This window comes from Anabas testudineus, chromosome 6, assembly GCF_900324465.2.
Source record: "Anabas testudineus chromosome 6, fAnaTes1.2, whole genome shotgun sequence".
In the NCBI taxonomy this organism is placed as follows: Eukaryota; Metazoa; Chordata; class Actinopteri; order Anabantiformes; family Anabantidae; genus Anabas; species Anabas testudineus.
This window is the reverse complement of record NC_046615.1, coordinates 4,079,768-4,096,911: the sequence shown is the minus strand read 5'-3', so window position 1 is coordinate 4,096,911 and position 17,144 is coordinate 4,079,768. Positions and strand designations below refer to the sequence as shown.

The 17,144-nt window shown below is 39.9% G+C and overlaps 2 protein-coding genes across 2 annotated transcripts; both read right to left on the bottom strand.

Annotated features, from left to right (window-relative positions):
- Positions 1–1,031: 1,031 nt before the first annotated feature.
- On the bottom strand, positions 1,032–8,029 carry LOC113166447 (probable E3 ubiquitin-protein ligase HERC4). Its single transcript, XM_026366584.1, has 23 exons — positions 7,739–8,029; positions 7,530–7,647; positions 7,277–7,353; positions 6,816–7,037; positions 6,637–6,728; positions 6,347–6,477; positions 5,986–6,107; positions 5,779–5,855; positions 5,535–5,653; positions 5,375–5,434; positions 5,182–5,284; positions 4,877–5,072; positions 4,207–4,349; positions 3,989–4,099; positions 3,753–3,851; positions 3,421–3,555; positions 3,190–3,330; positions 2,903–3,072; positions 2,721–2,784; positions 2,563–2,633; positions 2,287–2,470; positions 2,090–2,192; positions 1,032–1,815 (listed from the first exon to the last, which is right to left on the bottom strand). Exons 1-23 carry the CDS (start codon positions 7,950–7,952, stop codon positions 1,598–1,600), a joined length of 2,970 nt encoding a protein of 989 aa, XP_026222369.1. The 5' UTR covers positions 7,953–8,029; the 3' UTR covers positions 1,032–1,597.
- Positions 8,030–8,534: 505 nt separating this feature from the next.
- LOC113166397 (probable E3 ubiquitin-protein ligase HERC3) lies at positions 8,535–16,497 on the bottom strand. The gene is made up of 23 exons (XM_026366505.1): positions 16,272–16,497; positions 16,048–16,159; positions 15,885–15,961; positions 15,513–15,734; positions 15,334–15,425; positions 14,691–14,821; positions 13,949–14,073; positions 13,761–13,837; positions 13,562–13,680; positions 13,418–13,477; positions 13,074–13,179; positions 12,782–12,977; positions 12,218–12,366; positions 11,967–12,083; positions 11,695–11,793; positions 11,359–11,532; positions 11,127–11,273; positions 10,814–10,980; positions 10,653–10,719; positions 10,462–10,532; positions 9,991–10,174; positions 9,772–9,874; positions 8,535–9,523 (listed from the first exon to the last, which is right to left on the bottom strand). The coding sequence occupies exons 1-23, from the start codon at positions 16,495–16,497 to the stop codon at positions 9,309–9,311; spliced, it is 3,036 nt and encodes a 1,011-aa protein (XP_026222290.1). The 3' UTR covers positions 8,535–9,308.
- Positions 16,498–17,144: the final 647 nt, after the last annotated feature.

Below are 17,144 nucleotides of genomic sequence, written 5' to 3'. Positions count from 1 at the left end.
ACAAAATACATTATAATCACCACAAAATGACATTGTGATAAAAAAATAAAATAAAAAAACATCTTATAACTATGAAAAACCTGTAGCAGTTTAGTCAAACAAATGAAAACAAAACACAAATCTTTGTCCTTCATCACCGTACACTATTAAGTTCTTATATTGGAGACCATCCCGTCCGTCTTGTAGTTTGGTTTGACATTTGTTTTTTCCAACCAGACGTACTCCTACTTACACATTACAGACTTCTTTGTATCTATCAAGCATCAAACATGTGTTTGTGATTTCACAACACATTATGCACTTAAATCATTTCTATATAACCTCAGAGCCACTGTCTGCTGCAGCATGTGAGGTCAGACTCTTTGCTTAAAGACAGTTAACAATACCACAGTTTAGAAATGCTCCTGCATTAAAGGTTTTACTGAAGCCAAAGTGGTGGCTGTAGTTTAAGTAGAGCGGGACGCCCTACATTAGCTCGTGCCGTCCACAGTGCTAAAAGTCAAGACACTGACTGAACTCCATGTCACTTGTGTGTGTGTGTGTGTGTGTGTGTGTGTGTGTGTCCTCATTTGTTAGTAACTTTGGATAAAAGCTTCTGTTAAATGCAAATTATTAGTATCAAATTCTACTTAAAGTACCTAATGTAAAAGTACTCATTATGCAGAAGTTCACAGCAACATATGTGTTTATTGCATTACTGGTTATTGATAGTAGTTGATGTTTTACCACCTTTACAAGCTGTGTTACTGTGCTTCCTATAACGATGATGGTAGCATACTGCTCTGTCTTATGATTACACTTACACTACTGTTAAAAGGAACTGGCTACTAAAACTATCAAAAGAACATAGTTGGGTATAAAGCAGAAAATTAAACTACCCAAGTAAAGTACATATACCTCAAACCTGTACTTAAGTACTGGATTTGGATTCCACTGTTCATAGACACCAAACAGATGCAGAGTAGTTTTGATGCATTTTTGAGAAAAGACAACATTGCTATTTTTCAACAAATGACAAACAATATGTAACATTTTCAAATTACACATTTTATTTGTGATAAATATTTCAGATTTCTTATTGATTCAAAAAGAGCAGAACTATTTTCAATGGAATGAATCACAAACCAAATGTAGTGCAAAGGTAATGACAAAGGTAAAAATCCTTCAAAATTACACCTAATTTACATACTTTATGTAAAACTCAATAGTTAGTCTCACCCCATTTACTTCATTCACTATATAGTAGAATATTACAACAGAACCACAATATGTGAGCTCCTACATTAAACAGAGCTGACACCTCTTTCACACATAAATAACATTATAATCTCAAAATAACATTTATCACAGCAGGTCTATATTAGATTTTTATATTAGATTGTAAAATAACTTAAATAATCTGTATTTTAAATGATGCTGGAGGAATGGCTGCCAATGCTGCGCTTTCAAAGTGCTCTATTATGTCAAGTCAGGTCAGTACGGTGATTTATTTTTTTCCAGAGGTACAGCTGGAGAGGTAATATTTAAAACAAGGCCACTCTGTCTTCATCATGGGTACAGTAAATCTGCCATGTGTCGGGTAGCTGATGATCAAACATCACATCAGGAATGTTCTCTCTGGTATCAGAGCCTGTATCAGTCTGCTCCGCATGATCTCCTTGGATGAATACAAGGGCAGGTCCAGATAAGAGTGACACGTCAAAGACTCGGGGAAGTGTTGATCATAGGAGCCGCTCTGGATAAACTTCAGTCGAATCAGCATCTTTATCTGGTCCATTCCAAGAATAGGAACCTTCCTAAAACCAGTCAGGAACCCTGAAGAACACCAGTGGAGTTCCACCACATAACATGCTTTAAACTTTGACTGAAACAAATTAACAAGCTACCAACATGCACTGTGTTTCTAATAAACATGATGAAATGAATAAAATTAAACATGACGAATACATAGAAATAAAATGTTTCAGTCTATATACGATTAGTCATTGTTACACTTCTACATGGTGCTGCCCTGTTACACCACATTTTAACAAATAAATAACAGGTAAACAGATATAATAGAGTTCGTAAAATTGTACATAGTACTTACAAAGAAAATCTTTCTTCTGTTCCTCAGATAGTTCATCAAAAACCTCCCAAAACATCTGTATGGTTGGGTGGGCAGCATGGTACATCCACTCATAATGTGTGTTCTAAATAAATAAAAAACACCAGTCAAATACATAAAGGATGTCAAACAGCACTTATGAAGATAAATACACGTGGAGCTCTTGCTTTTAAAGGCACCTGTCTCAGCTTTGCCCAGTCATAGACGTCTTGGCCCACCAGCACTCCCTGCAGCTCCTCCGGTCGAAACAGCTTCACCAGATTCTCGTCGCACACCTGGAAAAAGCCTCGCCTGAACTCTTGGAACACACCCTCCACTGATGTGTTGAAGACGTGATTCACGTAGGCCTCAACAAACTCCTTCCTGTTTAGGAGGTTTAAGTTTTAATTCTCCAAACACAGGGACTATACACACTGTTAATTAGATATTAGATAATGAGATAATGACTGTCTTACTTATTTTGGCCTGTCACTGGCTTTCCAGGATTTTGGGGATCAAGGTCAACTTCCATCCCACCCCAGCTGATCTGTTCATTATGAAAAGGAAGATGTTAGTGACACCACTGCAACTGTAAGGCTGTCACAGGAGATAAATGAGAACCATCAACACTGACCTCAAAACACTGGTCCAAATCTTCTATGACATCATCTTCATAGTCCAACATGCACGTCAGGGTCCTTAAAAATGAAATTCAGAATTGTTCACTTGTTTCCTGTGCCATTATTTCCAAAGTACTGCCACCTTTCAGAAATCACAATGTAAAACCAGAAACACATGTACATGTAGAGTACTGACTTTCCAACAACTGGGCTGAACTCCATCATGTCCTCAAGTGTCGGTTTTATATCCAGCAGCTTCTTGAACAGAACCCGTGGGAAGGGTAAGTGAATGATGCACTGGTTGTACAAAGCCAAGCCACACAGAACCCCAAACAGGAAGAAGTTTGTTCTGTCCTCCTCTGTCGTCTGTGGGATGAACATGAAAAACAGTCAACATCTCAGAAAGCTGTTGATTGATTTTAAGCAGAGTCTTGTTCCACTGTGGTTCAAATATTACTTTTGTATAAAAGCACAGAGTCTTACTTTGCAGGGGAACCACGCCAGTGTTTTGGAGTCATTAAACATGAACATCCCTGATTCAGCAGACACCATGTCTCCGAACAGGTGGTGAAAAAAGTCTCTTTTGTAGACATCTGTGACCTTTGTGTCTTCATCAAAATACACCTGAAAGGCAAAGGTTCACCCAGTGACATGAGACTTATCACAAATTAACATGACTATGGTTTGAAAAGAAGCTCAAAGGGAAATATTTACCACAAGTGGCTTCTTGAGGGCCCTTTGATTAGCAGTGGTCAGCTGTGTCAAACAGCCTTTCAGAAGTGATGCTCGCTTCAGCCTCAGTTCAAAGTAAGGAGATTCAGACACACTGATTTTCATCTGGTGTTGTCTCTATAATACAATTCAAAACATTATTTCTAACACAAACTGCATTTTATCCCTTGTTAATTTAAACAAATATTGTTAAAACAGCTTCATAATGAAATAGCCATTTCATAAATGGCACCCACATTTTATCAGTCTGATAACACACTCTCACAACACACTGATACAAGCTGATTCATCAGAGGGTTCTAGATTCAGGTTACCATGGTCCATCCAGCGTTGATGTCAAAGGCCATTTTCTTTGATTTCAGATCCATCACAAATGGGAAGTTACATAGGAAAAGTGGCTGACAATTCATATCCTGAAAAATAAGATAAGATCAATTAAATAATAATTCAGGAACATACCAGTGCTTAACATCTACCAATAAGTACGGAGAGGTACTTGACTACCATCAAGATCTACTCAAACTATGTTTTTGCAGTTGTACTCATTTACCTCGCTTTTTGCCTTCAGGCACCTCAAATCCTCTTGAAGAAGAACTGTGTTGATTCCCAAACAGTAGGTTTTTTCAGGGATTCTCTGCCGTCCTGCAATTCTGTTGTTGACCTTCAAGATATTTATGTTAGGAAAAATTCAGAAACAGACAGAATACCTGTAAATTTGACCGTAGGTTACTCTCTGTTTAAAATGAAAAATAGACTGGTGCCACTAACATTGTACATATGCTGGAGGACTTGGAGCAGGTTCTTTACTCCAGAAGTGACTTCAGAGTCAGCCAGGATCGCTGAGAGGGCCTGTTTCCACACCTTCACGTATTTAGCCATAGTGGATGCTGGAAGTGAGGACCACCAGTCCCCTGAGAAAGACAACATGGAGAAAAATTTAATTTCATTTTTAAATAAAATTTAAATAGAATTTTAAAAATGATAAAAACGCTCTTTTAAAATGTCCTTGCTCATTAAATAAGGTCTCTGCTTATGATATAGAGTATACTCATTTAATAATTTATATTTGTCCAGAAGTAAGACATCCCCTCTGAAAAACCCAAACAGGCCAGCCGGGCGATGAGCCTTTTCAACATTATGGTGTGTGACTTACTCAGTGTGTTAAGTAGAAGTATATTAACAATCTAATATCATTATTTATCCAATATTTAGATTAGTGGCTGCTTTTAAAGAAGATTATGTTCTTACAAAAGTGTAATGGTGGATTGCATTGCTAATGAAAATGAGGCTGGCCTGGACATATTGGAACAACTTGGGGTCTCTATAGTTGACCAGTGTAACAGAACATGAGGACGTGTACTAACTGTTACATTCACATACTGTTTAATTTAACTTAATAATTAGATTAAGACGAATAATTAGCAGTTCAGTTATCTACCTATGGTCTCGAGGCTTTCAGCAGACAGTTTTTGCATGGCACCAGCAGCTGCCACTGCGAGCGCTGTGCCTGGTTGGTGTCTGTGTGTCTGCATCACATAGAGAAGCTCGTTGAGAAGCAGGTAGATCCTCAGCCCCTCCACGCCCACTGGTTTTTCATTAAGAGAGGGAAGTAACTGCAGAACAACAATCTCAACCTGTTGACAGAAAATAACTTCTTTAAAATATTTTTTAAAGCAAATTCCCATGTTTCCTTCTTAATTCTCGATCCGTCTCAACATATAAAGTCATATTTCTGTAACAAACCTCGTCTAAAACGTCCTTCTTTGCCAGTTGCTTCAGTTTCTTTCGGGCAAGTGTTAAGTCTAAGCCAGAGTACTTTGGTGAGGTCTGGAAATGTTTATCATTGCTAAGAACACAAGAGTACAGAGGTACATGAAATGTAAATCAACAGATCACAGGAAGAGATAATAATCATACACAGAAAATCAGTATTTACCGTTGGTCCAGGAAGCTTTGGTTCACACAGGATGCAGAGGAAAACATCCTCAGGATTTTCCTGTGAGGGTGAACATTTGAGGGGGATCTTAAAATGTATCAAAGAATACAACGATCAATCATATTTAGAAGATCAATAACCAATACTGCACTATACCCACCCTTTAATCTTTTTCTGTGATTGTAAGTTGCTTTCAGAGGTCCATTCTGTGATCATTTCATCAATGGAGTTCTGTGTTACGTTGTTCGTCGTGTCAGCGTTTGGCGTTTGCAGAACATCCTGAAGAAGCAGCAAAGAGTTCATGACTGTTTCACAAAACTCACTTCATATGTATAAACGACTGGTGTAATGATATTATTCAACAATTAAGGTCTGTACCAGATGTACAGAATTCATGTCGGTACCTCATTAGACACGCATGTTGCAAAAGAGCAGTCTCCTCCTGCGTAGATGTTCCTAAGTTTGAGATCATCAGTGGCGTCTGTGATTTTTAGTAGAACACAGGTCAGAATTAATGGTTTGGTTTGGTTTGAAAGGAACTCAATCCACTGTTCTATACATAGATTTGACTTTATTTGATTGAGGTCATCATTTATTTCATGTGTAATGACCTCGTGGCAGTTGAACACGCAGTGGCACGAAGGCACGACTCTCTCCATGTCCCAGCTGCCCTTGCTCACCATCCCCACACGAGTAGACCCTCCTGGAGTCTGTCAGCACTAATGTGTGATATCTGATTAAGAAAACAGCATAAATGTTATTTCATGTTTTCATACTTTATCTAATGTACAGTAGTGACCTATAAGTGATGAAAGATCGACACAAGAAAGATGCAAAATGATAAATAATAAGCTGCAAAGAAAGGGTTCAAATTCTCTACAGTCATAAATTATGAAGGAATGAGATTTAAGTGGTATTTGTGTGGTGATGGAACTGCATCCACAAATATAGTGTAGAATTATTGTACTGTACCGTCCACACGCAACCTGGATGACCTTTGCCCCCCAGAGCTCTGCAACAAGCCGAGGTCGTAGCTCGTTCCTGAATGAGTTGTGGCCAAGCTGTCCATGTTGACCAGAGCCAAATGTAAACACTGCACCATCCTGAGGAGGCAACCAGACGAGTGTGGATTAAGAACAACTATCTAGATACTTGTAATACTAAGTTAAGTTTCTTGTTTTTATTCTCTTTTCCAATAATAATAAAATGTGTTAGGGTCAAGGTTACAACGCAGCAGCATCAGAAAGCTTTTGCTGACTAACCTTGGTCAAAGTGGCCGTGTGGTCCTTTCCACAGGAAACATGAACAGTTTTCTTCATGTTGAGGTGACGTACAGGTGTAGGTGTGTGTCTGTCTGTGGAATGGATTTGATTATTAGGGTCACATGTCGCAGAGCACTATATAAGAGGCTGTTTCTAAATATAAAATATCCTGTTTTTACCTGTTGTGTCTCCCAGGCCGAGCTGCCCACAGTCGTTCCTGCCCCAGCTGAACAGTCCTCCAGACACAGACAGGATGAAGCTCTGCTCTCCACCTGCAGAGACCTGAACCACAGGGATCTCTGACACACATCGGAGGTGTTGTGGGGACCGGACGCCGGATATCCTCTTTCCCAAACCAAGCTGGCCCCTGGAGTCCTGGCCCCATGTGTACACCTGACCATCTTTGGAGAAATGAATCTTTGAGCACCGGTGTACTCTGAAATGCTGTAATCTGCTTCAACAATCTGGTCTTTTTTCACCTGGTTTTATATTTTGTTTAATCAAAAGCATAACATGTTCATTTTTACACATTAGTGGCATCCTATGAGTTTAATATCTGTGTCCAGGTCTTGACTACATCACTGTTTGTATGTGGTAATAAAACATATAACACTTCTACATTAGCAGCAGTTCACTGTACCTTTGGTTAGAGCTACAGAGTGCTGGCTCCCACAGGCCATCTGAGAAACAGGTATGCTCCGCAAAGCGTCTGGAGTGCTGCAACAACAGAAAGCAGCACTGCTCATTTACTTACTTCTATAATAATCAGCGGAACTCACTTTGAAGGAAAATCCTGATTTTGCATCAGACAAAATCAACCAACAAATCAAAACAAAACAAAAACCACATCGTCTAAAATCTGTCGAGCTGTACTCTGCTTTGTTTCTGCTTACCACGGAGACGAACCCTTAGATCTGGACACACAGAGAACTGTGCCTCTCTCAGACAGCAGCGTGACCGTGTCATCCCCACAACTCACAGCCTGAATCTTCTCCTTACATTTAACAACCTCTGAAAGAGGACAGCAGGGGACAGTGGATCAATGAAACACACCTTCCCGTTCAAAACCGGATAAAAACAGCTATTAAAGAGTGATGCTCACTTTGTTTTCCTCTGGCTCTTCTCCCATCGTGCTCATTAGTGTGAATGATGAACGCTTCTCCATTGGTTTTGACAAAGGCCAGCACGCTGTGACCTGCTGACAGATCCCTGATGTGGTAACCGAGGTTTAAAAAGTGAACCCCGTCAGCTGTTGAGACGTTTGAGCCATCTCTCAATCGAAAGCCCTGCTGACAGTTCTCTCCCCACGAAAACATTTTGCTGAAGTGACTCTGGAGAACGGACTGCTGCTTTTTATGAGTCAGTCAGAAATGAAACCTTATGAGCTTATTATGCAAACCCTGCTGTGAGGAATGGAAAACAAAACCTAAAGTTAGGGAATCAGAGATAAGAAGGGAAACAGAAAGTGAAAGTCAAGTTGTTGACTCACTGCTGGTGTTCCTGCTAAAACCTCAATCCACTCCTTTGTTAAGCTCATCGTCAGTATTTAGCTACAGTTGTTACATTGTGCAACTTGCTTACTAATAAAAAGTTCATTTTATATCTGATAATCGATTGTGTTTTTCACATTTTACACTGCAGGTCTTTTACTTGTGGAATATTCTCACAATGCTCTCTCTACCTGTTATTTTGTTATAGTTTCAAATATGCATTGGCCAATATTAAATATAAAGACAACATTAGACCAAGCCTTAGTTCAAAGAGACACATTTGGAATTTTATTAATGCAATATACAGTGACATATTATTATTATTATTATTATTACAATATCTCCAGTGAGTAAAATACAGGACCAGCAGTAACAGTTCCATAATTAAAAATAATTGAAGACTGTGAGAAAAAGAAAATGATATTTATTATATTATTCATCCACATGAAGGTGCCTGTCAATAAATCTTTAATACTTTTGCCATTTAACATAATAACCCATAACTAAACAATGCTGCCGTCACCACAGGGTACATCTCTAAGGCTTGTACATAATTTAAAGATAATAATGCTTATTTCGTATCACACTAGACTCATAATTATGAGTTAAATGATTTGGCATTAGACAATATCTTAATCTAGCTGAGAACAGCGCCTCACATTGTTTGTTCTAACAAGTCTGATGCCCTTTTGGCTTCAACGCTGCTGTGTGTTTGAAAGTGTGAATATACTGCAGGTAATGATAAAGAGTGATGGACTGTGGTTGTCACAGTTATATTGACCAGAAATTCAACAGCTGAATTAAACTGTTTCATCAGGGAACTGATTTAACGTTGCAATCTTCAGAAGACGCACAGAAAGCTTTGTTTTTATTGACACAAACATTCTGTCACATTACAGCTTTTGCAATAGTATCAGCTTTAATGTCTGATGTCTTTTGTATGTAACATTTCTCCCACACATATATATCATACCTTAGAATCTTCTGTACAGAAAAATCAGTTGTTCAAATATATTACTGTAATATTTTCCTGGAACATATATAAAACAGATTTTACTATTTAAACACACGTCGTCACATAGGATTTAAACGTTTTAAATCCTTAGTGTCATTTACAAAGTGCTCTGTCACAGCGTTACGTCCTCTGTTCAGGACAGATAAAGTGGACACACAGTCCCATCCTCACTTGATGATTCTTGTATTTTTGCTCAGGGCCTCTGTCAGCTTAATCTGCATGATCTCTTTGGTTGAGTACATGGGCAGCTCCAGGAGTGAGGAACATGTATGCGTCTCAGGGTAGTACCGGTCATATGAGTCGTCCTGGACTGTTTTAACCTTGATGGTCATAGTGTTTTTCATGCCAAGAATAGGCACCCTTTCAAAACCTGTCACAAACCCTAGTAAAGAGAAAAGCGGAAGTGAGTTTCATACTTTTTCATTTATTTATATTTGCAAACTATCAAAGCTCAATGTTTCACCCTCTACACCACCTACTGTACTATGCAACAATACCAGACATACATAGTATAGTTCTGTGTGATAACATAATATACATACTGTAACATTTTTACTTAAATAGTGTCCAGCGATGAGTTTCTTTCCATTACTAATATTATTTATTTCTTCACTGTAGTAAGATACTTACAGAGAAAAGTTTTCTTCTGTTCTTTGCTCAGTTCATCAAAAACCTCCCAAAACATCTGTATGGTAGGGTGGCCATCATGGTAGTCCCCCTCATAACCTGTTTTCTGGTTACAGCAAACATAGTAAAAACAACACTTATTGTAGTGTTAAAATAAAGCGAATGTAAAAGCTCAGTTGCAGTTGCAGAGATAACAACAAGCTGTTGTTGAAGGTACTGTACCTCTTTCAGTCTTGCCCAGTCATTGAAGTCTTTGCCCACCAGCACTCCCTGCAGCTCCACTGGCCTGAACAGCTTCACCAAATCCTGGTCACACACTCGGAAGAAGCCTTGTTTGAACTCCTGGAACACACTCTCCACTGATGTGTTGAAGGCATAATTCACGTAGGCTTCAACAAACTCCTTCCTGTTTAGAAGTTGAAAGTTTTAAATCAACAAAACACGCCTGTTAAATCATTAACTTTATTTCCAGCATAACTGATGCAAATCACTTACACCTAAGTAAAACTACTTCTACTTTATTAAGTGCCACATATTGACAACATTTATATGTTATATCTTAGCTTTTATATTAAATAATAAATACAAAGTAACATGAAACATGAAATGCTAACAAAAAGCACACTAGCTTTCATTTTTTTATAGATTTCTTCACATAAATATAGTAGTAAGTAATGAATTAATGGTTCTTACTTATTTTGACCTGTCACTGGCTTTTCAGGATTTTCAGGATCGAGGTCTACCTTTCTCCCATCCCAGTCGATCTGTTCAGAAAGAATATGATGAAGTGAGTGCTTGAGAAATGATGATTAGGATGATCATGGGTAGTGAATATCAGAAAGAGGAGAAATGGCATAGGTTATTGGCCATCTGTAAACACCCACTGAAAAGTCAATGTACAGGTTTTCAATGTCATCATCTTCGTAGACTTCCAGGATGTCCTTCAGACTCCTTGAAACAGAAGAAAATCAATATTATTCAGGTGCTGTACAAGATGCTCTGAAAAATCTGCACTAAATCTGCATTTTTTGTGATTTCCACTGACCTCCCAACACTTGGGCTGAACTCCATCATATCCTCCAGTGAAGGTTTTACACCGAGCAGCTTCTTGAACAGAACCCGTGGGAAGGGTAAGTATATGATGCACTGGTTGTACAAGGCCAAGCCACACAGAACCCCAAACAGGAAGTACATCTGCTGCTTCAAAATTGTCTGGTGTTAATGGTAAAGACAAGAAAATTTGAAATCCACTGGTTTTATTGACAAAATATAGGATTGATGATTAACATTTGATGAGGGTTTCTGAAGATCTGAAATCACAGTAATCTATTACTTTTTCAAGAAGATTAACATCTTACGTTGGACGGGAACCATGCCAGAGTTTTGGAGTCGTTGAACATAAACATTCTGGATTCTTCAGACATTATCTCATAAAAGACTTCATAAAAAAGGTCTTTAATGTGGACCTGTAGATTATCCAGTGTAACATGTCCATCAAAATACACCTAGAAGACAGAAGGATAGAACCCGAGTGAATAATTACTACAACTCTTGTGGTGTAACTAGTGTATCAGATCACAACTATTTTACCAAAAGTCGCCTCTTGTAGTCACTGTGATCAACAGCAGCCAGTTGTTTAAAGGTGTCTTCAAAAACTGATGCTCGTCTCAGGTCCAGCTTAAAGAATATGTCTTGAGGAGATGGGAACGAAAGAAATCCAAATTCCCAAAACAAGTCGCAAAAGGACTGCTGCACTGCTTCATCCTGGAAGAAAGTTCATGATTTCCTTTCTCATAGTTCAGATGAGTGTGTTGTGTTAACATGCACAAATAACAAAAAGAGTCTTTTGGTGATTTCTTGACTCTGGAAATATTGTGTGTTAAGGCTAGTTCTTGTCCCTCAGGCCCACATTAATAGTTCAGTTACCTTGCTGAAGTCAGCATTCATGTCAAAGACCATTTGTTTTGATTGTAGATCCATCACGATCGGAAAGCTACAGAGGATGAGTGGCTCAACAGACACTCTCTAAAAGGAAAAAACAAACAGTTGTTCATGGTGAACAATCCATGAATATGACTGAAGATCACAGATTTACATCAATATACTGAAAAGTCTGAAAGCATCATGAAGTGCATTAATGATGTGGTACAGAACACACAATTTTAACTCTTCAAACCATTTAAGACTAGTTCCTTTACCCTGCGTTTTGACTGTGAACGCCAAAGCAGCAGATCCTCACGAAGAAACTCTGCGTCAATCATCAAGCAAAAATCACTGTCTGGGATCCTTTGAGCTTCTGTAACTCTGCTGTTGGCCTTTAAAACAAGTGTTAGAAATGTTAGATGAGATTTTAAACAAGTACAAAGCTTCGCTTTGTAGCACGAATGCACAAGATTATTGGTTACTATTGGCTATAGGATTATGTTGTGAGACATATATAGTTACGTACATTGTACATGTACTGGAGAACAAGAAGCAGGTTTCTGACTCCCGAGTTGTGAAGGACCGGCTTAGAGGACAGGAGCACTGAGAGGGCCTGCTTCCACACCTTAACATATTTAACCATGGTGCGATGCGACAGTGAGGACCACCAGTTCCCTGATGAAGACAGCACAGAGATCTGCACTGATACATCACAACCATTCAAATGAAGAGTGTTCTGCGTACATACTGAGCATGGTGCAGTTGTCATTAGATATGCAGCCTGAACTTTTATCTAACAGATCACTGTGGCTGTTTAACTTTTCCTTGTCGTGTGGACACGCTTTAGAGAATTGGCCAAATTAGTCACAGAGACAAATACATTCTGTGACACCTTCACAATAAAAGCATGTTGACGGCTTTTAAATGTAAGCAGCTGAAGAAAATATTTTGTCTTAGCATTAAGTGATGATGTAAAGAGAGAAAACAACGAAGAGTAAGACTGTTGTTAATAAGATACATTTTTCACATTTGCTGCAGGTTGTTGATAAAGACCATAATGATGATGTCATATGTGTGGGGGTGACAGTACCTATGACCTGAAGGTTTTCAGCAGACAGGTTTAAAACAGCAGCAGCCACAGCCTCAGTGAGCTTTGAGTTGTGTCGCTGTTTGTTCTTCTGGATTGCGTGCAGAAGCTCGTTCAGAAGCAGGTGGATCCTCAGGCCCTCCACTCCCACTGGTTTCGCTGTAAGGGAGCGAAGCAAGTCCAGGACAGCATCCTCAACCTGTTAGAGTGATAAGGACAGACAGGTTAACTAATTAACCACACTGTGTCACCTTAACAGTATCTAATTTTCAGAAGGACCATTTTTTATACAAACCTCTGCTAAGACATCATCCTTCTTTGCGATTTTCCTGAAAGCACGTCGTGCAAGTGACAAGTTCAAGCCGGGATACTTTGGAGAGGTCTTGAAATGTTTATCCCTCCTAAGGACATGGAAAGAAGATCATGCAGCACGTGAAATGAAGGGAGTGTTTTTGCAGGTTTGTGGTTTTAAACCAAAAGGAAGTAAAACATTATAACTAGTAACAGTACAATTATAAAGTCTGTTATACAAATGTACGATGTGGGAATCATGCATGACGTGTACTGGCCACCTGTAGCAGCACAGCATGGCTCAAAGTAAAGTCAACAGACAAAAAGAAGAGGTGTTAATGCGTTTACCTTTGGTCAAGGAAGCTTTTATTCAGACAGGATGCCGAGGAAAACATGCTGCGAATTTCCCTGTGAAGAGTTCACCTTTCTTAGAAAACAAACCAAATGAACCATTTCATGAACAATCAGCTAAAAATAGTTCATTCTACTTACTGTTTAATCTTTTTCCATGATTTAAAATCACATACAGAGGTCCATTTGTCAATCACGTCATCAAGACAGTGCTGGGTTCCATTGCTGACAGTATCAGCGTCTGTCTCCTCGTGAGCGTTCTGCAAAACAGATTAGTTGAGTTGATGTTTCCCTTCTTGTCCTAACATCACAGTCTGTGTGTATGTGTTAGTGTTGGTACCTCACTAGACGTGCACGTAGCAAACGAACAGTGTCCTCCAGCGAAGATTCTTCTAATTTTGGGACCATTATCGCCATCTACAGTTATAAGTGATGAATATTAATGTCATCTCAGCTTGAGCTTGAGTTGAGTTAAATCCATCCTCATGTGTTAATTTAGTTATTAGAAAAAAATAAATAAACATTTACCCTGAGGCAGCTGAACGCGTAGCGGCACAGACGGATGACTCTCGTCTCCATGTCCCAGCTGCCCCTGTTCGCAGCTTCCAAAGGAGTAGATCCTCTCGGACCCTGTCAGCACTAATGTGTGATATCTGATTGAGAAAACAGCAGATCACAAACACACTAAATATTGGAGCCCTGACATTTGATAAAGTGAAATTATTCTCAGATTCCCGACTGAAACTAAAACAAAAACAACTGATGTTTATTAAAATGCTTTACAGTATGAAAATAGTCACAACATCAAAACTATTTGAAAATTGAAGCAAAAATAATTCTAAACATTTTAAAATTTAAAATGTACTAAAACACAAAAATGATGAAAGTTCTACTAATTGTGACTGAACTTTAAACTTTTTAAAATAAATAAATAATTTCTAAAAAAATCAAAATGGGAATAACATTTACTTACTGAACTGAACTGAATTGAACTGATTTAAACTGAACTGATTAAAACAAACGTCGTCTTTAACTAATACACACGGACGATGTAGTTGGCATCATGTGTAAAGTCATAGTCAGAGGGGTGAAGGGTGGGGGGTTGCATGTGAGGGGGAAGGTTTCACTTACGGGGTCCTCACATGTAATTACTGCTACAAATGAAGAGTCTTAATTAACTTCTTGTTTAATAGCTTGATTAACCTTTTGATGATAAATTACAAACACACACTTATTACTGTGTATAAAGAGATACAGTAGTGCACTGTACCGTCCACACGCAACCTGGATGACCTTTGCCCCCCAGAGCTCCGCAACAAGCCGAGGTCGTAGCTCGTTCCTGAATGAGTTGTGGCCAAGCTGTCCATGTTGACCAGAGCCAAACGTAAACACGACCCCATCCTGAGGAGGCCACCAGACATATTCAGTGTTTACATGTACAGCAGGATGCATTTGTGGTCAGTCAGTAATTTAAGAAACTACAGTTTTACCTTCAAATGTGATCAAGTGTCTGTGTTGTGTGCACAGCTCGGTTCTGCTGACCACAAGTGGCCAAGTAACGTTACTGCTAGTTTGAACGTCTTAAAATAATAAAACTGACGCCTAAAATAATCTTTAAATGATATCTAATACTGGAGGAAAGGACTGTTTTACAATTCTGTAAAAAGGTATCTGGTATCTCCATTTTTTTATTAATTCATTTAATTTATGATAATTTTCTTTATTTACTGCTCCACTGATAATGAGTTGTGGTAAATTGTGGGTTCCACCATGACTGATTCAGAGCTTAACAATACACAAACTTCTGAGTTGTCACAAAGGAACGAGTGAGGAAAGAGACTAAACCAGGACACACACTGTAGCTGTTAGTGAACTGTAACATAGGAAAGTTTTAACAGCTTTTGCTGACTAACCTTGGTCAGAGTGGCCGTGTGGTCCTTTCCACAGGAAACATGAACAGTTTTCTTCAGGTTCAAACTATGAACAGGCGTCGGTGTGTGTCTGTCTGTGGGAAACAAATATATTACTGAACAGAGCAGAGACTCATTAGACCACGCTGCAGTTTGACCTGGATGTTTATTATATTTCTCACCTGTTGTGTCTCCCAGGCCGAGCTGCCCACAGTCGTTCCTGCCCCAGCTGAACACTCCTCCAGACACAGACAGGATGAAGCTCTGCTCTCCACCTGCAGAGACCTGAACCACAGGGATCTCTGACACACATCGGAGGTGTTGTGGGGACCGGGCGCCGGCTTTCCTCTTTCCCAAACCAAGCTGGCCCCTGGAGTCCTGGCCCCATGTGTACACCTGACCACCTGTGGATCAATCACCAGGGTTCTGTGAGCACCAGTGCATCAGTCTCTGCATGTGATCGATCTACAACTAAACAAAGCCTTCACGCTGGTAGTAGAAGATGTCTCTGTTGACGTGTGGTTTATTAAATTAGGGGGAAGGAAGGCCAGTACCTGCAGTCAGAGCAAGTGAATGCTGGCTCCCACAAGCAACCTGCTGGACTGGTATGTTACACAAGGCTGCCAGAGGCCTGAGAGGACAGGAAACAGAGAGGTGAGGACTGTGCATCATGTGCTGTGAGACAAACCACGGTCAGGCTGGAGGACGTGTCCTTACCGTGGAGTGTTTGCTGTGTCCACACAGAGAAGTGCTCCTCTCTCAGACAGCAGAGTGACAGAGTCATCAGCACAGCTCACAGCCCGGATCTTCTCCTTCCACTGGACAAACTCTGGGGACAGGGGACACACACACAGGGCGTCATCATCACTGCACACACACACACACACACACACACACACACACACACACACACACACACACACACACACTCTGATGCTCACTCTGCTTCCCCCTCGCCCTCGTCCCGTCCTTGCTCTCGTTTGTCCTGATGATGAACGAGTTCCCGTTGGTTTTGACAAAAGCCAGCACGTTGAGACCCGCCGACAGGTCCGCGACCCGGTACCCGAGCCTCAGGTGATGGACCCCCGCGTCCTCCGGGGCGCGGTGCGTGTGCGGGGCGTCTTTGATCCAGAAGCCCCGCTGACTCTGCTCCCCCCAGGTCAGCATGTTGTGTCTGTCTGCGCCTCCTCGCAGCGATCAGCTGCTTTCAGTCCCAGCTGAGAGAAGGTGAGTCAGAAACGAAACTTACCGCGGAATCAAAACCTAAACACGAACACGAAGAGAAACCAAACGACGAGGGTTCAACTTTAACTAAACCAAAGTGCAGTGCTTTTAGGATTCCTCCATATTTACATGGTTTGAAGTGTTTTCAGGACAATCATCATCATCATCATCATCATCATCATCATCATCAGCAGCAGCTCGGATCATGTAGTGTAGTTGTCCCTACAGTAATCTATTACACTGTTTGATACGCTGAGGCTCTTTTATCCACTTCTTTTTTAATTACTTGCTCTACATGAATAGAAAAAGTTTTTTTTTATCCTTTTTGTGAAGTTACCACTTTGTGTCTCCTCCGGTTTTTCTTTTAGAAACAGAGCATCAACACTGGAAAACCAGTTAAAGCCCTTTGTATTAGTCAGTGGACTGAAGATTTGTTCATCCAGATGGACACAAAGAGTCTTCTGCCTTCAGAACAACAGTGAGAGCTGTTTCTTTTATTTTACAGTAACAGCTGAGTGAGCCCATCATCAGCTGGGACAGTGGAAGTTCACACTCCAGGAACAGGAGGATGTTTTTCTCTTAGTTTCGTT

Coding starts and splice junctions, on each gene's coding strand:
- LOC113166447 (XM_026366584.1), bottom strand. CDS start 7,952: ATGTTTTCGTGGGGAGAGAACTGTCAGCAGGGCTTTCGATTGAGAGAT. Junction 7,354..7,529: donor TCTAAGGGTTCGTCTCCGTG/GTAAGCAGAAAC, acceptor CTGTTGTTGCAG/CACTCCAGACGCTTTGCGGA. Junction 5,654..5,778: donor CAACATGCGTGTCTAATGAG/GTACCGACATGA, acceptor CTGCTTCTTCAG/GATGTTCTGCAAACGCCAAA.
- LOC113166397 (XM_026366505.1), bottom strand. CDS start 16,497: ATGCTGACCTGGGGGGAGCAGAGTCAGCGGGGCTTCTGGATCAAAGAC. Junction 13,681..13,760: donor CTACGTGCACGTCTAGTGAG/GTACCAACACTA, acceptor TCTGTTTTGCAG/AACGCTCACGAGGAGACAGA. Junction 10,533..10,652: donor ACCTGTACATTGACTTTTCA/GTGGGTGTTTAC, acceptor CTTTCTGAACAG/ATCGACTGGGATGGGAGAAA.